General features: G+C 35.9%; 1 protein-coding gene across 1 annotated transcript in view; it reads left to right on the plus strand.

The window, feature by feature from the left end:
• ADAMTS6 (ADAM metallopeptidase with thrombospondin type 1 motif 6) overlaps nt 1-25,316 on the plus strand; it is a 410,832-nt gene that overhangs the window by 287,524 nt on the left and 97,992 nt on the right. The window contains exons 12-14 of the mRNA XM_053589876.1: nt 2,815-2,922; nt 13,608-13,753; nt 15,815-15,878. Of these exons, the coding sequence (XP_053445851.1) occupies nt 2,815-2,922; nt 13,608-13,753; nt 15,815-15,878 (318 nt within the window). The remainder of the gene's footprint in view (nt 1-2,814; nt 2,923-13,607; nt 13,754-15,814; nt 15,879-25,316) is intronic.

Here is a 25,316-nt window from a genome sequence, read left to right on the forward strand (position 1 = left end):
TCTTGTGCTGTGTGTGTCCCGTTGATTTTTGGGGGAGTTGATGTACTCTGATTATTCATATTGCCAGAGTTTTTCTGTTGATTTCGCTTCATGATTGTTTTTCACCGTTGCCTCTGGCTGTCCTCAGAGTTGAGGAGGTGTCTCTCCAAGATTAGACCCCAGTAGGATCACTCTATTGTTGCTGGATCTTTGTAGGGAGTAACCTTGTGTAGTTCCTCTGGGGCTGCCCCAGCCAGGGAGTTCTGGTTGTGGAAGCAGCTTCAGAGTGTGACACACCCGGATCCAGCATTGGGGTGGGAGGTGGTGCACATGGTTCTGGGACTGCCTGGCACCCAGTGACTTTGGCACAGACAGCCCAAGGCTCCAGCAGTCTCTGGCCAGGAGAAGTGCTTTGTGCAGAGGCAGGGAGGGCTCTGGAGGGCACGCAGCTACCAGAGTCCCTGGCCAGATTAGCGGGCCAGTGTGGAGGTAGGGAGGGTACAGGAGGGAGGGCGCAGGGTTGCGTGGCTCCCACAGTTCCTGGTCAGGGCATGCGGAGGCCCGGTGAGCATGGGTCACGGGTCGGGGGTCGCAGCACTGCTCTTATGGAGGTCCGGGCGGTAACAAGCCCAGGAATTTGAGGTTGCTATGAGCTGTGATGCCATAGCACTCTACCCAGAACAACAGCCCGAGGCTCCAGTGTGCCAAAACCGTTCTTACTCTGCCCTGAGGGTTAAGGCTGTAAGGCAGCTCAATTCCTGCCTTTAGGCTACTCAGTCACTAGGTTACTAGCTTCTGCACCATCCTTGCTCTGCGACCCTGAGGGCAGAGCTTGCTGGGGCAGTTCTTTCACAATGGCTCCCTGTGGCCCACAGACAAACACTATTAGCTCTGTCCAGCTCAGCAGCTTTGGGGCCCTAGAGAATGCCCAAAGTTCTCCGCACTCCTGCTCAAGCTCTCCCCAAGGCAGTTCAACTGAGTGCCAAGTCCAAAAACACCAAAACAATTCACAGGTAAGGCCTTTCCAGTTTGCAGTCTCACTGCTGCTTGTACTTAGCTTGCCAGTGGGATTAGGTCTATCAAACACACGCAACCACTTGCTAGTTTTCCACTGTTTTTGTCCTCCTCTTGGGGTCCAGAAGTCCCTTGCTGACTCCCTGTATCCTCAAAGGGATGATTATAGGCAGATCCCACCAGCCAGAGATGCCTGGAGTCTTATCTCCCCAGACTCACTGTGCCCAGTTGCAGGGAAACTGTTACTTGGCTGCCGTCTTGCTAGAGCTCTCTTTTTTTTTTTTTGATACTCACATGTCACCCTCGGTAGAGTGCTGTGGTTTCACAGCTCACAGCAAACTCAAACTCTTGATCTTAATTGATTCTCTTGCCTCAGCCTCCCAGGTAGGTGGGACCACAGGCACCTGCCCACAATGCCCAGCTATTTTTTTGTTGTAGTTGTCATTGTTTAGCAGACCTGGGCCAGGTTCACCCACCAGCCCTGATGTATGTGGCCAGCACACTAGCCGCTGAGCTACAGGTACTGAGTGAAAAATTTATAATTTTTTAACAATTTTAAAGCCTAATAGATATTATAGGTCTCTTCTCTGTTGTAGGGGAGATAATTTAAAGAGGGAATCAAAAAAATACCCTCAGTTTGTTTTGCTCCATGAGGTATTCTATTTGTAGGACTAGTTACTTAGTGATTTCAATAGTTTACTGACTTATTTCTGAATTATGTTTATGTTTCATGAGTTCTTATAATTGTGTTTTGAGAGTGAAAAGATCAGATGGTGAATAAAAGCAAAGGGATTAAATGTTATATATGAACTTATTTTTGCATGACCAGATTATCATATTTATTATAAATATACATCATAAACTAAATAGTTCTAATTTAATTTTAAAACTTTTAACATCAGGAATGATGATGGTTGGTGATCATTTATAAAAAGACACTGAAAATTTTGAGTATTTTCTTTAACAGTAAGTTTTTGGGGGCTGTTGAAACACTTAGAGATAATACTGAACAGTTTTAGAATCTAATAGATTAATATAATATGAACAAATGGAGTACTTTATATTGTTAATAATAGAATAAGTATTGTAGTTCTCCTATGTTGTGATAGGATAGTGAAAAATTGTAACAAAGGAGATAAGATAGTGCCAAATAACATCCAAAATGTGCCATAAAAGGCAGCATTTGTTCAAAACCATGGTTCCTCTCATGAAGGTAGGCTACACTGATAGACTAAGAATAACATTGCTAGATTCTTCTTAGACATATGTGAACTTTGGAATTTATTCCAAAATATAAGTCAAATTTATTTAAGTTCATATATTATAATAAATTCCAGCTTATTTCCATGATCTTTCTTCTTTTTTCTGTTTTAATATTGTCTTTAAATATTATAGTAGGTCTAGGAAGTTGTTCATCTGGCATCACTTTATTAGTAATTCGTAAGTTTATGATATGGTATATTCATGAGTGTAATAAACATACATTTTTTTCTACATATTTATTATTTCTCCCTACTCCTCAATACTAATAAAATTTCTGTACACTATTGAAAAAAATCCTAATCAATATTAAGAGCTAAGATATGCTTTGCCCACTAAAATAGGAATATCAAGACAAATGTTGAAATGAGTTTGCAAAATGGGTAACCCATCTTTGTAAGACTCTCCTCCGGAATCCCCATCTCTCATTCTTGAGCAGAGCAGGAGACATAAAGTCTCCTTTAAAAGTAATTCTGAATGACTGTGAGTATATTTTTAGAAAGAATTGCCCATGATTTTAGTCTCTATTTCTGATCAACTTGCTTTTGCCTTCTTTCCTAGGAAGTGTGTAGAGAGCTCTGGTGTCTCAGCAAAAGCAACCGCTGTGTCACTAACAGTATTCCAGCAGCTGAGGGGACTCTATGTCAAACTGGGAATATTGAAAAGGGGGTAAGCTCAAAAGATTTACTAGCTAGTTGACATGTACACTAAACTGATAAATTTCTGGTACTGATACTCAACCAGTGGGATCTCTTATATTAATTTTAAGTGCTCTTAAAAATAATAAATTCCTAGTTGAAGGGCTTAATTGTTATATCTTGGTATCTGCAAATATGCATTATTTACAAAATTATAGTTGGTAACTATTTCTTGGGTCAGTTCCACCTTTATGTATGTTATATTGGTACCCCCCCAAATCTGACAACAATGTATAATCTGCTTAGTTATATAATATAGTCTAGTTTTTTTCTGGCAAATAATTCCCAGGAAAATTATGTAACCCCAAAAGAGATTATAATGATAGTCTAACTCAAGTCACTTTTGAATTGTAGTATGAGAGAAGGGACTAATAGTAGAAGAAAAATTAAGTAATATATTGAATCATAGAAATTAGAACTAAATAATTGTAATTATATCAGTCTAGTTTTCAAAATACCATGCTTAAGAATTGCTTAACACAGTCACATAGTTCCAGCTACTTAGAAGGCTGAGGTGAGAGGATTGCTTGAGTGTAGGTATTTGAATCAAACTTGGCAACATACATAGCAAGACCCTGTCCCCTGTCTCTTAAAAAAAAAAAAAATGGTTTAACCAAATAGGAATTGTTTGTATGCTACTCCTGAAATTCTGTAGGAGCTGCTATGCATGTAAGGAAAATTTTAGAATGTACTGCTATAGACTGAATCATCATCTGTTCTCAGTTCTGACTTCTTCCATGTTAGCTGGGCTAGTTTCAACAAGGATTTCACTGAATTTCAGTCTGCAATCTAATGTTTAAATAAAAATAATGAAAGCTTTTGGGCAGCTGTCACAGTTTATTAATCCTTGCTGACGGCTTCATTCAGGACCCATGACCTAGTACCATCTTGATGGCTTTTCCATGCTGAGTTTGGAAATGTTGGTAAATTACGCTAAATATATGAATTGATAGGGTCATTTTAAAAGGATTAAGCATCTTTTTTTCAGATTTTGTAAGTAGCCAATAAAAATACAGAGAAATTTACGCACTACCAAAAATTCCTTCTGTTTTTTTTTCACTGAAGTAATAGGAAATACTAGGAACTGCATTCTTGAAACACTTCATTGTTTATTTTGGAACCAGTCATTCTTGTCAATGACAAGGAGCAATTTACATCAGTCTGTACTTAGTAGAAATGCACAACTATAAGTACGGAAAGTCGTAGTGAGACTCTGTTTCCTTATTTGCCATTGATTGATTATTATTGTTGTGATCTAATCTATGGTCCATGGTTTCTATTTCCCTAGAGGACTACTACTATATCACTAGGCCTGTTGGCTCTTTTTATCTTACTTTATATTTTAAGCAAAAGCATAAAGAATTCATTCTTTTAAATCCCTCAGTGCTCTCCCAAAAGCATTCTATAAATTATATAAACACTACAAATAAGTAAACTATGAGTAATGCCTGAGTACACATAGTTCAACTGCACTAGTCATTTATATGGTAAACTAATATTTAATATCTTATCATTTATGCTTAATAGCAGGACCCTCAAATGTCTTTATTTTTAAAATTTCTCTATTTGGAGACAGGACCTCTAGGACAATGACATAGTCATAGCTCTCTGCAGCTTCAAACTTCTGGGCTCGGGTGATCTTCCTGTCTCAGCCTCCCAAGTAGCTAGGACTACAGGCACATGCCACCATGCCCAGCTAATTTTTTCACTTATTATAGAGACAAGGTCTTCCTGTGTTTCCCAAGCTAATCTCAAACTCCTGTCATCAAGTGATCCTCCCACCTTAGCCTCCCGAAGTGCTGGGATTATAGGCCTGAGCCACTTTCCCCAGCCAAATATCATATCTTATAGCTATATGTACATATTTAATACAGAGGACATATTTCTTAGAAATTACAATTTGAGGCATACTTAGAAAATACTCTCTCAAATCATATTAAAGTGAGCAATATTGATGTAAATTTCGATAAGAAAATAGAGGGGAAATACAATTCTAAGCATAAATAAAAACAAGCACAGATAGGAAAAAGTGAATAAAATGGTGCAAAATATATTTGATTTATATAGATTCGCATTCTTTACATTAATGGTTGTCAACTTATTGATCCCTAAATCCTTGCTTTAAATAGCCTATAGAATTCTAATATATATTTGAAAGAATTAGAAATGCTGTAGTTTAAAGAGCCCCTTGCCTGCCCCTTATCCTGTCTTTGGGCCTTTGTCGGCTCTTGACATACCATTGTAGGTCCGTGAAAAACTTTTTTAAGAATTTTTTGAGTGCAGCAAAGTTTGTGTATCATGGGGTCATTTATATTCACAACATGAGAGTGTACTATCACTCTTATGTGGGTAGAACATTGAGCTAATAATATACGATTGCATGACAACTGGTAAAATAGTAATATTCTCACTGTCAGTATTGGTTTTCTTAAAAAAAAAAAAGAAAAAAACTTTTAAAAAGTGTCATAAGGTCAATATATTGAATATCATCATCCAAAATTAAACTACAAAATAAATCTTAGTAGTTCTTCCAGAGGCATGAAAAAGAGTTTTAGGAATGATACTAACGAGTCTTTGAATGAATGAAAAAACAAATACAAATGCAGACTTCTAGAAAGGAAATTGAGAAAACACTAAACAACTGTCAAAATATCCCTATCATTAACTTTGAATTTATGAAGAAGCTTTCAGAGAACTAAATCAATCTGCATTTTTAAGGGGGGGAAAAAAAACCCTCCTGAAGAATTAAACACGTGAACTAAACACATCTTAATTTATTTTTTATTTATCCTTTACTATCTTTAGCATATTATCACCTGTATAAATTGTTGTTGCTGTTAATTTCTTTCATCTTTTTCCTTAAGAAAGAAGCATGTTTATTGTTATCAGTTGCAGATTTTACCCTTAGGGCTGTATCATCTGGAAATTAAACCACAGCTCAGAATTTTGACCCAAAGCAAAACAGCTATGTAAAGAGCTAGTGACAATATGAAGTGGGATTTTCAATTTATCTGGTCAACTTTGTGTGGTTCGTCTGTATATTTGCTATCTAAAAATAGTTGACATTCCTAGTAACAATGATGACAATGATAATGCATATTTAATAAGTACTTATACTATTCCTAGCATATATTGCTAGGTGCTTTACAACCATTCTTCTGTTTAATATTAACAAAAATACTGTGATGTGGGCACTGTTTTAATTCCATTTTACAGATGGGAAAAGTAAGAATTAAGAGCCCAAGATTACACAACAATTTAATGGCATAGCAGAGATTCCAGCCCAGTATTTTCAGAGTTGAAATTGTTGCCCCACTATATTGCCTCTAGTTTTTTTTTTTTTTTTTTTTTTTTTTTAAGACAAGAGTGTCACTCTGTTGCTCAGGTTAAGCTGCCCTGGCATTGGCCTAGTTCACAACAACCTTAAACTCCTGGGTTTAAGTAATCCTCCTGCCTCAGCCTCCCAAGTAGGTGGGACTTCAGGTGCCTCCCACAACAGCTGGCTGATTTTTCTATTTTTAGAAGAGACAGGGTTTGAATTCTTGAGCACAAGTGATCTTCCCTCCTTAGCCTCCCAAAGTGCTAGGATTACAGGCATGAGCCATCAAACCTGGCTACTGCCTCTAACTTTATCTTCAGATGAGAAATCTTGCAGAGAAAAAAGCATTTTCTTGTCATAAGAAGAAAATGAATCACTAAGCCTGATGTACCTGGTGATAATGTATTTTACCCTTTAGAACTAAACAGATTTTTCATTTTTAATCTCTAGCAATATCTATCACAGTAAGAAAGTAATGTGGGTAGAACATTAAGCTAATAATATATTCTTGTGTGACAACTGGTAAAACAACAAATCTCTATTTTAAAATGAGAGGAAACCAATTTCTATGTCTTTCACAGGGATATTGTACAGATAGAATAAGGCAACACCCCACTGAGCTGTTTGTAGACTTCCTTTAGAGGGAAGGTGCTATGTATTACTAGAGTATCATTACTACTTTTCATCATTATTTGCCAACCTTTGATGATGGTGGGCAGAAAATTCTTTGCCAGATTGTCCTAACTGGCAATAGAGAGTATAAACATCAGTCTGTTTCAGAGACATGAATGGACTATCCATGACCTCTGATCTTAACTCTGAGTTTTAAAACCATTCTCATCAGAAGGAACAAGAAAGAACCTGCACCCTGTCTAGCCAGAAGAATAAAACCCAAGCTGCTCCTAATTTTCTGAATAAATATTTTATAAAAAGAAGGGAGTAGAAATATTGCTCAAGTGCTAGCATAGACATATCCAAAGGATTGAATCCGTGATGATCTCGTCAAACTCTGGCTGCAAAAGATATGGGATCCCTGCCCAGGGGCGCAGTTCCACAAATGTTCCATGTAAGTATGGGAACTGTTCCATGCACATTTAGCAGATGGAGTAGGAAATATGGCCAAAAAATTAAAAACTGATCTTTGTGTGAGTCCTGGGGGGTCTGACATCGCTATTACAGCCATTGGATGTTTGCCTGAATAAGCCATTCACAGATTGAATAAGAACCATATGGTCTGAATGGATGTGCTCAGGGACAGTAGCATTAACTAAGGAGGAAATCTAATGAGCCCAGACAGTGTGTTGGTATTGTGTGTCCATGGGCTAGTCTCCTACAAATCTATCAATATTAACTTTCAACCAGAGAGCTTCCTTTGGATATAGCATCAGCGATAGTCCTTTGGAACAGAATCACAGGGATGCCATATTTGAAATAGTAAATAAGGATTTAGATTGTAAAATCTTCAATAGTGTTGGCATTGTTACCAAACAGGATATTAAGCATAATCAAAACCCAATCCTTGTAATCCCTTTTGGTGACCACAAAGACGGTTTCAAATACTTGGCTTATTACCAAAAAAAATTGATTTAAAGATTCTACATGACCCAATTAGAGATATAGTCCAGTGGTCAGGTTTACATATAAGTGACATTGATTTTTAACATCTTTCATGGGAAACATACAGCTGGATTAAAATAGGATTATTAAATGCCTTCTATAACTCTGAATAAGTATGATAGAACATTTGCAGCCTTAGATCTTAATGTTTTGACTGGGTCCCAAACTATAAACACAGGAAGTAAAGAAAGAATAGTTCTTCCAATTATTCTAGAAATTTAAATAGTATAGAATAACAAGTTCTGATTTAGAATTTAAGCTAAAGTATAGCTTTAGCCTTCCCATACCTGCACAGTGGAAAGATAAGACTTTTAATAGTGCTGTGCTCCACGCCTTAGCTCTTCAGATTTGGGAAGAATGTTCTGTATTGAATCACCAATATCACTTACTTTAAAATTGTAGAATTTCCTCAAATTGGAAATTTCCAATTTCCACACTGGGAAATTGGACCACTGCTGGCTATTAAAAGATATGGAACAATTACATCCTAAAATGGCTCTAGTATGTGTGTGTGTATATATATATATATATAAAAACATTGGTATACTTACCTTGAAATATCCTTTGTCGAAATCTGCCAAATTCTCAAAGTTAGATTATTTGGTTTATAATACTTGTATATCTTGCTTAAAGACAGTTCCCTTGCGTAGATCATGAAATGTAGTAGTCTTAAAAGCAAAAGATGTCATTTAATAATAGTGTTTCTGGAGAAGGCTTATAAAGCTTCCCTGCAATAAGCTGTCTTTCTAGATAGTGTTTAAAACATATTTATTTAATTTAGAAGGAATGCAAACAGCAAGAATGAACAATATGAGATTTTATTCTTGGAATGTGAGTTTCACTTCCTTCACCTTTTTCGTTGTGGTTAAATACACCCAAATTAGCAAAAGGAGGGCCAAATTTGTCTAATTTATCTGGATAATTTAGGCTGAACTAACACGATTATTATTTAGAATAATCTAAAATCACTAAGTTGGATATAACCTTTCAGAATAAAGATTAGAAACTGGTTTGTGACTACATATTTAAGTTTCCTAAGTTTAAGAAATAAGGTAAAATTGTATCCTTCTGGAAATAAACTTTTACAGGTGTAGTAACAAAATAAAAGAAAGGATAAAAAGAGATGACACAACCCTTAGGATTTATATACTTCAAGTTCTTTATGGTCTAAATATTCTACTCATGGTTTACACATATTAAAATATTAATATATGTTGATTAATGTAGTCATCTAGAAGAGTAGCTCAAATCACTTGATCAACATAAATCTCTATTATTAAGTTTAAAAAGTTTTTCTCTTAACATCATTTACTACATCAAGATATTTATTATTATTAAATGAGAGAAGTAGCAAGAATTCCAGAGATCCCTTTTATAAAATACAAAGGTGGAAAACAAAATACAAAAGAATATTTCTGCCAGAGACCAAAATTAAATAAGTTGTTTAATATTTAACTTCTTTGAAGTTATGTATGTATTGGGCTAATTTTTAAAGTTGTCCTAATCCAAACCGTATTGAAATAGAGAACTAAAATTAGTCCCCATTTTACAGTTATGGAAAGAAAAGAAAAGAAAGCAACTGACTTACTTTGGACCAAAGATATTGCTAGAATGAGAATTGAGGTTTGTGACAAAGTTTCCTACAGACTAAAGTTGTTAACGTGTTAACTGGTTAACTAATTGTTAGCTAGTGTCAAACTAGAGCCTAGTCTCCTGTCATCTGCTAGATGACTAATGCTTACATTATTATTATGAATTCTTTACCCATTAATATTTGTTATTCAACTTTCTGACATAATTCTATAATACATTATAGCTCCATGGAATAGATAGAACCAAGGCATGAATTCATGTAGTAAAAGGCTGTGTAGACATTAATGATGAGAACAGAGTAGCATTTTACAAAGTGACTGTCCTATTTATCTTTTACTTTAAGAATAGTTTTAAAAACAAAACAAAAGAATTTATGTTGACTTCTCTCATATACTTTTTGTAAACATTCTAGAAACATGTATAGTAATATTATTAAAATACCTTGGAACCTACATCTTTCATTATTCTTGTGGCTCTTAATTTCTTTATCCCTTCAAAAATGAAAAACTGAAATATTTTCTCTACAAATCACAGGTATACTGAAGAAGTCTGAAATAACATGTATGTATAGCTAAGTGAGGTTTCTTTTCTTTCTTTCTTTCTTTTTTTTTTTTTATAGAGTTTAGGTCTCCCTATAGTTCCTAGGCTAGTCTGGAATGCCTAGCCTCAAGCGATCCTCCCATTTCAGCTGTTCTTTTTTTATTATTATTATTTTTTTTAAATCATTACTGTGATTTTGTATTTTAAGTAGTAAAAGCAACCTAGTAAAGAATATCCTTTAATGTCTTCAAATACATAATGCTACACCTGCAATTTATTTTTTCCCACGAATTTTTGTATTTTTTTGGACAGATAATCCCTTTTCTACTAGTAAATAACCTTGGGCAAGTCAACTCCTTCAGGTTCTGGTTTCCTCATCTGAAAAAATGAAGTGCTTAGACTACATGAATTCTAAAGTCCCATCTGTAGATGCGACTTTGTGATTATATAAACTAAATGTAAAAATCAAGCTTTACTGTTATTCGAAATGAATAATGCTAAGTTTCCAACTTGAAAAAAGAGGCAAACTTTAATATTTGTTTTCTAAATATGTCAGTTTCCATTAACTGCAAATGAAAAATATCAGTTAATTGCTGGCCAGGACTGCACTGCTCAGTTATTTGCATGGAAAGATAGGTGCAGCATAAATACTCTTATACACAAATATTTGGACTAACAAAAACACAAAATGAGATGATTTGGTCCAGTGTTGCAGCTTTTGTACAGGTGGAGATCTAATATAATTGGCATATCATAAAATTGTTGGTCTTTAAGACCAACTAGGTAAGTCTTAAATTGTCAGTTGAAACAGCTTCTCCCTCTCAGGAATACGTTATCAACAACCCTGATCCAAGAGTTGATACTATATTTTGACTTCCTCTTGACTAATTTTTTTTTTTTTTTTTTGCAGTTTTTGGCCAGGGCCAGGTTTGAACCCACCACCTCCAGTATATGGGGTCAGCACCCTACTCCTTTGAGCCACAGGCGCCGCCCCTCTTGAAGAATTTTTTACAGACAAATGATAATTGCTCAGCACCCCTCTTAAAAAGCCCTTACGCTGTTATAACTACTGAAACTCACTAATTGCCAATTTTTTTTTTACTAATTACCAGGATGATGAATATGAATTTGACTTTCATTACTCCCCAGTAACTCCAGTTCATTTATCCAGTAAATTTTTCTTATATGCCTGTTATTTGCAAAGCACTATTCTAGGCATTCATTGTTTCCAATAAAACATTTTGCAATGATGGAAATTTTCTAAATCTGCTCTGTCCAACATAGTAGTCAGGTGCAGTGGCTCACACCTATAATCCCAGCAACTTTGGGAGGCCAAGGTGGGAGGATCACTTGAGCTAGGAGTTGGAGACCAACCTGAGCAACATAGTGAGGCCCCGTCTCTCCCCCCACCAAATTTAAAAATTAGCTGGGCATGGTGGCACATGCCTATAGTCCTTGCTACTCAGGAAGCTTGAGGCAGGAGGATGGCTTGAGCCCAGGAGTTCAAGGATTCAGTGAGGTATGATTGGGTCACGGCAGTCCAGCTTTGGCAACAGAGTGAGACCTTGTCTCAAAAACAAAAAACAAAACAAAGTAAGTAGCCACTAGCCACATGTACTTTGAAGCTCTTGAAATGAGACTAGTGGGTCTGAAGAAGTGAATTTCTTATTTTAGTTAATTTAAATTTAAATCACCACATGTGGCTCTTAAGGTTTTTACAACCTAAGGAGGAGAGACAGAGAAATAATTTGAAAAATTATAGGGTAATTAAAATTAGTAGTAAGTAGTAAGAGGAAACTGAAACAAGAGGTAATATAACTATTATATCCTGGGAGTGAGGAAGAGTAAGGCAGAAAAGGGTGGTAAGATACCATTTTAGAATAAGGGCAGCCAAGGAAAGAGCTCTCTGTTGAAATGACATTTGACCTAAAATGGAAAGATGAGAAGATTGCATATAAGGAATTAAGAGAAGAGCATTACTAGAAGGAATAGCAAATGCAAATACCTTAAGGAGAGAACAAGCTTAGTGTATAAAGGAAAAAATCCAGTGTGTCTGGAGCAATCGAGAGAGAGAGAGAGAGAGAGAGAGTTAAGCTGAAGAAGGAGGGGCTAAATCACTAAGTTCACTCATGACTAGTTTTAGGGAAGTAGGAAATCTACAAGGTTTTTAAAGGAAAAAAATGACATGTTTTTAAAAGATCTCTCTAAATGCTCTCTGGAAAATAGATTCCAATAGAAAAAAAGTAATGTCAGGGTGACCAGGTAAGAAGCTATTCTATTCCATTTGCCAAATTGGTCTAGAGCAGTGGTTCTCAACCTTCCTAATACTGTGACCCTTTAATACGGTTCCTCATGTTGTGGTGACCCCCCACCATAAAATGATTTTCGTTGCAACAACAAAAATAATTTTATGGTTGGGGGTCACCACAACATGAGGAACTATATTAAAGGGTCGTGGCATTAGGAAGGTTGAGAACCTTTGGTCTAGTGTTAGCAGTGAAGGTGAAAAGTGAAAGCATTGCAGGGGTATCCAACCTACAGAGCTTGGTGATAGAATCAGTGTAATAAACTGAATACTTTCTAAGCATCACATGTTATAATCCCTTTACATTTTAATATAAAGTTGAATTTTTATTTAACAATCTCATATGACTGATGTTTATTCAATTCTAATAACCATGTTCCCTATTGTTGTTCATATAAAAAAAATGCCTTTCATAGCATCCATATGGTTTGTCAAAGTTTGATAATTCATAAGAACGTGCCAATAAAAGCCTACAATTGCTTGGTTTAAAAAGAGACTTTCATTTTGCCATATTCTGCAAATAAGATTTATCATACTAGAGTTATGAGTTGACTATGTGATGTCTACGTCTTGATAAATTATTCCTGGCTTTATACTTAGGTGCAGTGTGTGTGTTTTATTGCAGAGAATAGAGCTGAACAGAATTCCAATACATATGTTCATACAGGGATCATACACATGGCTAGTCCATGTATATAAGGGTTTTTTTTTGTACCCAGACCCTGATGTCTTGGCATTACTTTTATTATGTCTGCTGTGCTTGTGTAGATGAAATGCCACAACACATTCTTTTACTATTGTAGTCTCAACTGGTCTTTTTTTTTTTTTTTTTGAAGAAAGAGCAATTACCATCATAAAAATTCCTTACTGGAGAACTTTCCATATTGCGTTATCATTCCATGAGTCTAATAATAGTAGAATATAAAGAAAATTTTTAAAGAAAATACTAAAATATCTAAAAAAGACTTTGAGTTCTGTAGCTAGCTCCATAATGAGAAACACTAAAAGACTGGAGCAGGAGAAACAAGGAAAAAGTATCAAGTAAGATTTTTTTTTAAAACTCCTGGTACATGTTAAGGATTTATAAATCATGGCTTGGCTAAGATAATTTACAAATGACATGCACCTTCACTAGTATCTAAACACAGTTAAAGAACTATCAGTTATCTATTGGGAGAATGCTAATGCCTATAATTGGTCATTACCTGACCCTTATGTATTTCTATCCTGATGGCTCTATCTGCCTAAAAGCTAATTCTGTGTTTTCTGTGAAATCTTGCAGTGGTGTTATCAGGGAGATTGTGTTCCTTTTGGCACTTGGCCCCAGAGCATAGATGGGGGCTGGGGTCCCTGGTCACTATGGGGAGAGTGCAGCAGGACCTGCGGGGGAGGCGTCTCCTCATCCCTAAGACACTGTGACAGTCCAGCGTAAGTAGCTAAAGTAAGCCTGAGCCAACAAAAAGACACAGTTGGAAATGATTCAAAGCTGTGGTTTCACATGTTATCTGTAAAAACGTTTCACTAGTGAGCCAAGTGCTTGTCTTCAGAACAAGCAATAGGCACAGGAAAGTGAAGGAGCTTTGTTAGACGAGACTTTCTTTTTCTTCTTTTCTCCTTATTGTGTAGCTAAAACTAAAATTAAAAAAATAAAAACATATTGTGTATCTGTCCTGGATAAGCTAGACTTTTAATCTAATAATAATCAGATAGATTTCCTCCTCCAAAACCTACTGAATTATGGATGAATCCAGGTCTGGCCTTAGCTACATTACCAATGTTCCCAGGAAACCTAAGGTCTTTTCACATGTCACATAAAATTATTACTGCTACATTAGTATTAAAAGGACCAATGAGAGCACTTCAAGGGTTGAAATGCCTTGATTCGCATCACACATCACAATGAAAAGAATACTGCCCATGTGTTAAAATAGTTTCCATTCACATGCCCCCATTAATCATCTTCCAGAGCTGCCACCACTTTTCTCCCCATGACTGTTTTATGCAGGTCAGACTGCTCCTCTCCCACCACTCTTTTCTCCAGCCAGAGTCCCCCTGGCACAAGGCCAGCTCCATCAGTATTCTTTGCTAGCTCTGTTGCTTCTCCCCATCACCAATGCCAAGGCCCATCACAGGTGGACTATTCCTCCAGCTGTACATTCCTATCCTCCTTGAGGCTAAACTGCTCCTTAGCTGCTGCATGCCAAGTGTCTACAACTCAGGGTGAGGGCCCTCTTCCTGATTAGTATTTGGGGCAGAATGATGTTATGATAATACTTCTTACCTATTTTTCCCCCTCTGAGATAAAACATGGTCTATTTTTAATTTTTCTCCATTTTAATTCAGGATCCCTCTCTTTGGTTCCTTTCTTCAAATGTCTCTTTTGCTCTATATTAGTCTGTGTTTCCGTTCTCCCACTATCAATTATTACCCTCCTATTGCAGAGCTTCCTATTACCGATTCAGAAACCAGTCATGCTGCCACCATCCCTAATACCTGAACCTTGTTTCTGTCTGGCCAGCCCATTTCTCTGAAGCTCATTCAAGCTGAGCTATTTCCTCTCCTTGCTTAGAGTCAGCATTCACTGGCATTCAAAATATAATCAAAATGTAGCTTTAATTATCCCATTGATACAAGGGAGCCAAAATTATAACTTTGAACCGAACTTTTAAATATACATGCAGAATAATTAGCCTAAATTCAACTGGATTCTATTGTAAACTAATAATTAAAAGTATAAAACCCTATGATAAACAATATAGATATTTAAGAGACTGAGCTAGATCACTTCTAAAAGAAGAAATTAGTTTTTTTTTTCCATTCAATAATAGTGTGCCTGGATATAGCATATGGTTTTCTCCAATATTAAATACTTAAATATTTACTTATGTAAATCAAATAGTTGCCATCTTACTTTTTGTTAATTTGAGTGTAATATAAAAAATCTATATAATGCAAAGCCATCTTATTTTTAGATTTAGTTTTTAAACTTCATGTAATATTTGAATTGAGTGGAAATTTAGTTTTGCATTATTTACTTTGAACTGCAGCTATTTCCAGAGAGTTATTTTGTGTCCTCTCCTTGTTTCCTATATGGAAAAAAAAATTCTGTTTCCTACTTGGGGGAACATATAGCATCAGATTATGGATTTTATTGAAAACGATTTATGGCTTTTCATTATAAATAAGTGATTTTTAAACTTACGTTCAACTGAGTACCATGATAGTTAGAAAACACATTTTCTTGACAATGTAAATCATGACAATTAAGAGTCTTGTAAATTACTCATAGTAAATTACCTTAATTTTTATGCTCAACAACCATAATAATTTTTGCTAACAATTATCAGCATGATGATTTTAATAATTAATACAATGTCAAATTTTATATTTTCTTAAAGTAAACTTTCATATGTTTTCAGCAAGTAATATATATATTATTTATGTGGATTAGAATATTATATTCACATGTTAAACAAAATGTTTTTTTAGACCTTCAGGAGGTGGAAAATATTGCCTTGGGGAAAGGAAACGATATCGCTCCTGTAACACAGATGTAAGTAAAACCAAACTCTGCTATAAAAAATTAGCTTACTTTTCCCCTAGAGTAGGGAAATTTTTTATTTATTTTTATTTATTTTTATTTTTTGATACTTTACTAAGAAGAATGTGTTCCAATTCCATCCAGGTTAATACAAAAGATGTGAGTCTCCACCTTTTTTATGGCTTTAGGGAAATTTTTTAAATTGTAAGCTATTTGATCAGAAATCCATGTGTGTAAGGGTCACATGAATTTTCTAAATTATTAATAATGAATGGAGTTGGCCTCAGCAATATCAATTCAATCAACATGGGTCTAGGGGAAGCTCCAGCAGTAGGAGCAAGTCCATTCTTGCTCTTATCCAACAGATACCAAGAGAGAGAGACACACACACCCCTGGAACTGCTCTGCCCATGACACTCACAGCTGTTCATCACCACTATTTTTCTTGATTCCACAGAATTAATCTTCTTATGCCCTTTATCCTATTTTATGTTTGCCAGTGCAAGAAGCCCCCGACTTCCACATCATCTCTTTGCTGTCCAACTGATAAGACTCTGTATATCTCCTGTTCTTTCTTCTATCCTTGCCCAACTACTGAAACTGTTCTTTTATACCCTCAGGAATTCAAACTCCTTTATACCCTGACTTCTCTGATTTTCTATCCCTTCACATTTTTTGCTCTAAAACTGGCTGTCCTCTGAAGATACTGCTTCCTCTATAGTTTCCAAACTGAGAGTGTCTGTCTTCTTCCCTAGTACTTGGATGACTGGTCCTAGAAGTGGATTGACTATCTTTACATCTCATTACTCCTTCCAGATCATTCTTCCTCTTTCCTATCTAAAAACGATAGCTTTTAATTTAAATTATTAGACTGTTAACTCAATATCCCTCACTTCCATGCTCTCCAGCTTTATTTTATTTTATTTTATTTTATTTTTTGAGACAGAGTCTCACTTTGTCCCCTTTAGTAGAATGTTATGGCGTCATAGCTTACAGCAACCTCAAACTCAACTCCTGGCTCAAGTGCTCCTCTTGCCTCAGATTCCTAAGTACCTAGGATTATAGGCGGCTGCCACAATACCTGGCTATTTTTGGTTTTTTTTTTTTCAGAGACAGGGTCTCACTCTTCTTCAGGCTGGTCTTGAACTCCTAAGCTCAGGATTCACCCATCTTGGCCACCCAGAGTGCTAGGATTACATATGTGAGCCACCACATATAGGCCCAGCTGTACTCTTGTCTTAATTCTTGCTGATTTTATAAATATGTAGATGATTGTTCCAATATCTTCTCTTCTGTATTTTTTAGGTATATAAACATACTCCTATATAAAAACAAATAAACCAGAAAACTTTGCCAGTTTTCCCCATTTCATTGCTCTCCTTTGAAATAAAATTTCTCCAAAGACTTGTCCATACTTACTGAATTCAATACCTCTCTGCTTATTTTTTTCTGAAACTGATCCAGTTAGGTTTTTGTCTCCATCATGCCCTTGAAAAGTCACAGATGATTCCCATGTTGGTAAATCCAATAGTCAATTCAGTCTTTGTCTTACTTGACTTTCAAGTAGCCTTCTAGGACACTACACCGTTTGGTTTTTCTTTTACAGTGCTACTTACTCGTCTTTCTCCATTGGTGACTCCTATGTTTACTCTGATTTCTTCATGTTACCTTGGGATTAGTTGTTAGGTTTTCTTTCTGCTCTACCAATACTTATTTCCATGGTGATCTCTCATCTAGTTTCTTTGCTTTTGATGGCATTTATTTGTCACTTGCCCCCAAGTTTGTATCTTCAGCCCATGGTTTCTTCTTTCATGGATTTCAGGTCCATATTTATTACTTGAATAGATTTTTAATAGACATCTAATTTTTAATTTTATCTCCCAAATATTTTCACAACCTGTTCCTCCAGAAGGTTTTTCCATCTCAGATGTCAACTCCATTTCTCTCAGGCCAAAAATCCTAGAGTCTTTCTAGACTCCTTTTTTTGTCTTAAAGTGTACATCTAGTTCCTTGAGAAATGCTGTTGGATTTGCCTTCAAAATATGTCATAGACATTTCTTACTACTACCTTCACTGCACCACTCTGCCGTGTCACTGTCTTTCACTGGATTTATTTAATAACCTCTTATGAGGATTTCTCTTTATTACTGTTACCCCCCTATAGCCCTCAAGAGAGAAAGCAAAATGAATGAATCAGATTATCCTTTATTTCAAAACTCCTCAATAGCTCTCCATTTTACTTAAATCCAAAGTCCTCACAAAGGAACAAAGGCCTGCAGTCTGGTCTTCATTACTTCTCTGAACTCACTGCTTTCTGTTTTCTTCCTCATTCACTCTATAGCAGCAACTTGGGCTTCTTTTCTTTTTTTTTTTTTTTTTTTTTTTTGTAGAGATAGAGTCTCACTTTATGGCCCTTGGTAGAGTACCATGGCATCATACAGCTCACAGCAACCTCCAGCTCCTGGGCTTAAGCGATTCTCTTGCCTCAGCCTCCCGAGTAGCTGGGACTACAGGCACCCGTCACAACGCCCGGCTATTTTTTTGTTGCAGTTTGACCGAGGCTGGGTTTGAACCCGCCACCCTCGGCATATGGGGCCGGTGCCCTACTCACTGAGCCACAGGCGCCGCCCTTCTTTTCTTAAATGTATCAGACATGGTCCCACATTAGGGCTTTTGCATTGACTGTTCCTTTTGCCTTATTCCTGTATAGTGTTCTCCCAAAATATCTGCATGGCTAACTCTTTCACTTCACCTTTACTCAGCCAACTGTCACCTTTTCATTGAGGCCTATCCTGAATACTGTATTTAAAAGTGCAACAGTCCCTGATTTCTACAACTCTGGGTCTTCCTTACTCTGCTCTATTTTCCTCCCAATAGCCTTCTAAGATACTCTGTAGTTTATTTATCATACTTAATTCTATTAAACTTGCATCTTGGAGTAATTATGTGTAGCTTCAATTACGATAATCTTTTCAAGTTATCAACATTATTTATTTATTTAAAGAATAATTGAATGCCTACTACATTTTAGGCTGTTCTAGAGTAGGAAAGATAATCTCTGCCCTTAATGATTTTATAATTTACTCAAGTGCAAAAAATCATAATACAGAGTGATAAGTGATATGAAGGAATAATATGGAATGCTATAAAATGCATATAGAATTGGTATATAGCCTAATTATGAATTTGGGGATTTCTTCCCATAGGAAGCCAGAGATGTGAAGGAAAAATCAGAATTGACCAGAGTAGAAAACAGTGACAATCAAAGGACACAAGACAGATGAAAATTAAGTGCAAGACCTGGAGGTTAAGAAGTGTGATCTTTGTCTTGAGGCATTAAGAAACTATAGGAAGAGCCTCAAATTCATGCTCTAGTTGAGAATGGTTTGGAGAAAGACATGATTACAGCAAAACAATAAACAAATCAAAAAAATTTAAGGAAATAGGCCAGGTTTGGTGGCTCACACCTGTAATCCCAGTACTCTGGGAGGCCAAAGAGGATGGATGCCTGGGCTCACGAGTTAAGAGCCCAGCCTGAGCAAGAGCAGTTTTAGAGACCCTGTCTCTAAAAAAAAAATAGATCAGTTTTAGAGACTCTGTTGCTTAAAAAAATAGCTGGGCATTATAGCAGGCGCCTGTAGTTCCAGCTACTTGGGAAGCTGAGGCAAGAGAATCACTTAAGCCCAAGAGTTGCTGTGAGCTGTGATGCCACAGTGCTCTACCAATGGAGACAAAGTAAGACTCTGTTTCAAAAAAAAAAAAAAATTTTTTTTTTTTTTTTTTTAAGGAAATAGGTAAGAGGGGTTGGAGTGTAGAGCCATGGCCTCTATGCTAAGAATGACAGTAGAGTCCAAAGATGATCTAAAGATAAGTAAGGACATAGCTTCAAAAAGCCATCAAAATAAAAGAATCAGTATGGTAGGAAAAACAAGATGAAGAAAGATAGAAGGTGAGGAGAACAAAGGATGGAAAGTATTTGAAGGTATGACTAGGGAGAATATTCTCAATGATGATAAATCTTGAGTATGGGTATGGGATTATATGCTTAACCTGGGTGGAGGTGAAGGAGTTGAAAGAACTTTATAAGAGGAGTGTGTAGGGTGCTGGTGGATAAGTCTTCCATGTGGACATTGAAGTCCTTAAGGATATTATTAGAACTCTCAGTACAGGTGAGACTGTGAAGCTGGTTTCAAACTCAATAATAAATGAGGGAGAGTAACCCTCATTAACTAAGCCAGATAGTAGTGAAGCTAGATAGTAATTTGGATGAATGGTATGAATCTCAGGAAATAAAGATTTTTATACAAAGGTAAAAGAATTGAATACCTACTTATATCATGCTGTTAGGAGTGAGAAAGTCAAACTCACCTTTCAATTCCCACTTTATTCCATAATTATATATTTGTAGGGTGGGCACACCTTTAGGCCCTAATGTAAGTATTATATATTATAATATAAGTAACACATGACAAGTAACAGAAAAAGAAAATAAGTGTCAGACATCTTAGGCCTGTTATATTTTACCTATGAGCTATATGTTAGATGCTCAAATTGTAGAACCTGCTTTTAGTGGGTTAATTCTTACTATCTTTGTCTTCTGTTTCATTCTTTCACAAATTATAAGGAGATACAGTTAAACACATATCATGGACATGCAAATAACTAGTGATTTTTTTTTTCTTAATCTCGACTTTACTAGTTCAAACTTGAGACAGTTCACCTACCATACTAAAATTTATTTTCATGCTATCCAGGTTAATAAAATTTTCTGAGCATAATTTTGTGTAAGCTGGGGCCTGATGTAATGCACTAGCCAATACAACTTTCTTCAGTGATAGAAATATTCTATCTGTGCATTGTTGCGCCTGGTAGTCAATAGCCAAATTAGCTATTGAGCACTTGGAGTGTGGCTAGTGCAACTGAAGAACAGAATTTAAATATCTACGTGTGGCTAGTGGCAACCATATTGGACAGTACAGAGCTAGACACTCTCGATATATAATATTAATAGAGACATTATTATAAAGAAGATTGTAAATATTATATATGAAATTCTCAAAACCAATCTTAGTTCAATTATAAAACAAATGTGGAAAGACATTCATTTTTAATAATGACAGACTAGATTATTCTGCCTGGAGTAAAAAAATACTGGATAAGTCTTTTTCAAATCATTTTTTAATTAGCATAGAGCTGATAGGATAGTGAAGGAAGTGCCAGAAGGTCAAATACTTCAAGAAAGGAGAATGCAAAAAGATGAGTAGAACATTACCTAAAGTACTTTTGCCCTCACAATATTCAGAGGAAGAGGAAAGGTAAACTGCTTCTGTGTCTTTTCTTAAATATTAGGAATGTTGTTCCCAGTTCTCCTCTTCTGTTCCCTCAGCAGAGTCCTTTTGTTGTATTTACCTGGAGGCCACATGGCTGCCTTTAAACCAGTCATTGGCAAACAAATGAGATTACCAGAATTGATTTAGACTAATCCTTATTTGTCTCTAAAATGGGATGTCAGTCACCTCTTTTTGGGTGACTGATTACTGAGCAAAAAATCAGAGTTCTGTTAGCAAGAAAGCCAGGAGTAATAGGTGTTGGGTAAGTACCAGGTGTCTGCCTCAGAGCTCTTTTAATTTCCATCTTTACCAGTAAAGTAGCAGCCACAGAAATAGGGTCAGTAGCAGAAATGCTGCTGCTAATATTTATTGAGCCCTTACTATATACCAGACTGTAGTAATCATATTTTTTTCTCATACTGAGAGAAGTTCTTCCCCTTCTCATCAGTAGTGACTTAACTTGTTGGAATATTTTAATTTCCATTTTTTCAACATAAATCTAGAAAAATTATGATAATATAGAGTCGTGGTATAATTTGCTCTGTTACAAGCTTGTTTCTGCAACACAAATTAGCTCTTAATTGATTGGATTATTTTTATGTCACTAAGTAATATAGCAGCTGAAGTTAAACTACATCAGCATAGTGGAACAGCGAAGGAAAATTAAACTGTACATGATGAATGTTTACCCCACATTCTTATTTGTTCTCAGTTTGTCCACATACTGTGTCATAAGAGTCCTTTCCTTATTGTGTGTTTCTGCCTGTTCTTCCTACATTGGCCCCTTCCTTGTCTCTATAACCCGGAAGCCTCAACTGATATACCTTCCTTATTAACTCATCCCAACTTTTTGAAAAGATAAAGGCCTATGTTTACTCCAGTATTTCTTTGTTAGGAATTTTCCATGTATTTCAAAAATTGTGCTAGTGGTTTATTAGAATGTAATAACATTTTTGTTAGTGCTCTGTCTTTGGGTCGGCTGCCTCTAACCTGTTTTTCCCATATGCACATTCATTTTAGTGTGTAATTTTGCAGAAAAATACTTTTTTTATGAATGTATGTGTCATATTAGAGCAGAAACTCCTATGTTTAAAAATCTATGGAAAGAGATTCTATTATACTATGATATCAGCTATATTATAGGACATGGAATTAAATAATAAATTATAAAGGATGAGTTGGAGTTAAGATTAAATAATGTAAGCAAGAGTTCAGTATTTTCCAGTTAGCAAAGAACAGCATTGTGCCATTGTGGTTGTGTCTAATAAATTAACTTGGACTTGGGTTTGGAGGGCAGAATTTTGTGGAAGTCGTAATGCTAAATGTTCATTGACCGAGAATATGGTTCTTTTTGAACATAAAGATAAATGGTTGATTAGGGTCTGATGATTTTTTTAAATGTACAAGCATAGGAACTAACATGATTTTCCAGTAGGGCCATTATACAAAGTGGAGACTCCAGATTAGTGCTCAGTCTTCAGAAAAATATTTTCTTAGCAATTTCTCAAAAATGGACTTTTAATTATTATGTGTATTTTTGCTGGCATAAAAGAATATTGACTAATTTTTATTCTAATGAGTAAAACTATGATGCAAAATGTTCTAAGAGGGTAACAATTCCTCTACATATTATGACTATTTTAAGCAGCAGAATTTAAATGTTAGTGTTCTGATTACCTTACTAGAAAACGTGATTTTTATAAAAAGTTAAAATATATTCTATTAAGGTTGTGAACCAAATTTTATATCAAAACCTAAAGAAATACTAGTTACTATGAAAAGGACTTTTCTACATTTCTAAAAAGAATTTCCTAGTGCTTGGTTATTTTCCAAAACCATAATAATCTTTGTTTTTCTTATGTTCACTTGATAATAAGATTAGGACAGAAGTTTTGGTGAAGTACATAAACTCCACTTTGGTATGGGAAGTCATTCTTGCATTTTTTTTTTTTTTTTTTTGAGACAGAGTCTCACTATGTCGCCGTTGGTAGAGTGCTGTGACATCATAGCTCACAGCAACCTCCAACTCTTGGGCTCAAGTGATTCTCTTGCCTCAGTCTCTCAAGTAGCTGGGCCTACAGGTGCCTGCCACAATGCCCAGCTATTTTTTGGCTGCAGTTGTCATTGTTGTTTAGCTGGTCCGGGCTGGATTTGAACCCACCAGCTCCAGTATATATGGCTGGCGCCCTAGCTGCTGAGCTACAGGCGCCGAGCCAACATTCTTGTACCTTAAACAGCTCATTTCCCTCCTTCATGCATCAAAAACTATTTTAAAATGTACAGAGTAAAAAAATTTTCCAGAAAATCTCCAGTATGTTCTAAAATTAAGTATAGATTGTGTAGTATTTGGGTGTATTCTCAGTCAGCTTTGTTAGAAGATTATATTATTCAGCAGTTTTTTCTTTTTTCAATCAATTGCTTATGGTCGGTCATTAGACAGTGTTTTTGCTGTGGCTGTGGTAGACAGGAAAAATTGTATAGCCTATATTTGAATGTAGGATTGTGCTGAGGAAAGTATATACTTGGGGAGTTACATCAACTTGAGTTTGAATCTTGACTGTGACATGCATTACTATTTGACCTTGGCAAGTCACCTAAACTCTCTAAACTTAAGTCAACTCCTATATAAATTCAGGCTGTATCAAACTTGCAGAGTTGTTTGGGAATAAAAGAAGTAACATATATAAAATATCTAGTGGTATTCTAGTACTAAATCAATACTCAATACAATGTAGCTGTTACTATCCGTATATACATTGTGTTTTATAGGTTACAGTATAGTTTTATACATAACCTCACTACATCTTCAAATCACTTTTATGAAGATTTGGAAGGACAAGTATTATTAAAAGGGGAAAACTGATACTTAGCAAAATGCTAGTATCATGGAAGGAATCCAGTAAGACACAAAATTTCTGATTACTGATCTAGTGCTCCTATAAAAGCCCTTGGGAGGTGGGTGTGGCAAGGTAAGCAACTCTGAAAGAGTTTAGTCACCTTTGATGTTGTTTTCCAGTCTAACCTTACCCTGCAGCAGAACCAGATAGCTGAGAACTTTCTGAAACTCCCCAGGGAGAGGTGTGGGGTAAGTGATGATGAGGTACAAGAGTCAATCTATTGACTAAGTGTTACGTGTATAACCATGTCCAAATTATAATTAGAAAATAAGTATTAGTCAACGACTTTATTCTTATATATGGCAAAATATAACAGGAGCAATATCAGTAATTTGTCACATGTTAATAAGAATTTTATGCTGGGTATTATGCATTGAGAAATAAGGACTAGCTTTTTTTTTTTTTTTTTTTTTTTTTGCAGTTTTTGGCCAGGACTGGGTTTAAACCCACCACCTCCAGCATGTGGGGCTGGCGTCCTACTCCTTTGAGCCACAGGAGCCACCCCAGGACTAGCTTTTAAGCACAGACTAGAGCTTGTTTATTTTATTGTTAAGAGACTTACAAAAAATTATAAAGAAAACATTTGTTTCTTAACAATTTTATAGACTTAAGTAAATGAGTTATGTTATAGATGGATGATGTTTTAATTTAGACTACACAAATATACAAGGCATATACAAGTAACTTTAATTTTAAAACTTTCATGGAAGATTATGGTATCAAACATGGCAGCTAGATTCAAGTTTGGACAACATGAGTTATCAGGCCTTCGTTTTCTTTTCCTTTAAAAGTAAATGCATATGACTCAGCACCTGTAGCTCAGTGAATAGGGCACCAGCCACGTACTCCAAGGCTGGTGGCTTCGAGCCCAGCCTGGGCCTGCTAAACAATAATTACAACTGCAACCAAAAAATAGCTGGCGTTGTGGCGGGCATCTGTAGTCCTAGCTGCTCGAGAGGCTGAGGCAACAGCATCGCTTAAGCCCAAGAGTTTGAGGTAGCTGTGAGCTGTGACCACAGGATACTCTACCAAGCACGACATAATGAGACTACGTCTCAAAAAAAGAAAAAAAGAAAAGAAAAGTAAATGTTAGTGAAACTATTAAAAAATCAGAAACTATTTTGGGGAAAGAGACGAGAAAGCTGAATCAAAACTAGTTGAGATGATTTGCTATATGCATTAACCACTAAGTTTAACTTTGTTAAATGCCTTAGTATGAATTA

This window comes from Nycticebus coucang, chromosome 1, assembly GCF_027406575.1.
Source record: "Nycticebus coucang isolate mNycCou1 chromosome 1, mNycCou1.pri, whole genome shotgun sequence".
Taxonomy (NCBI): Eukaryota; Metazoa; Chordata; class Mammalia; order Primates; family Lorisidae; genus Nycticebus; species Nycticebus coucang.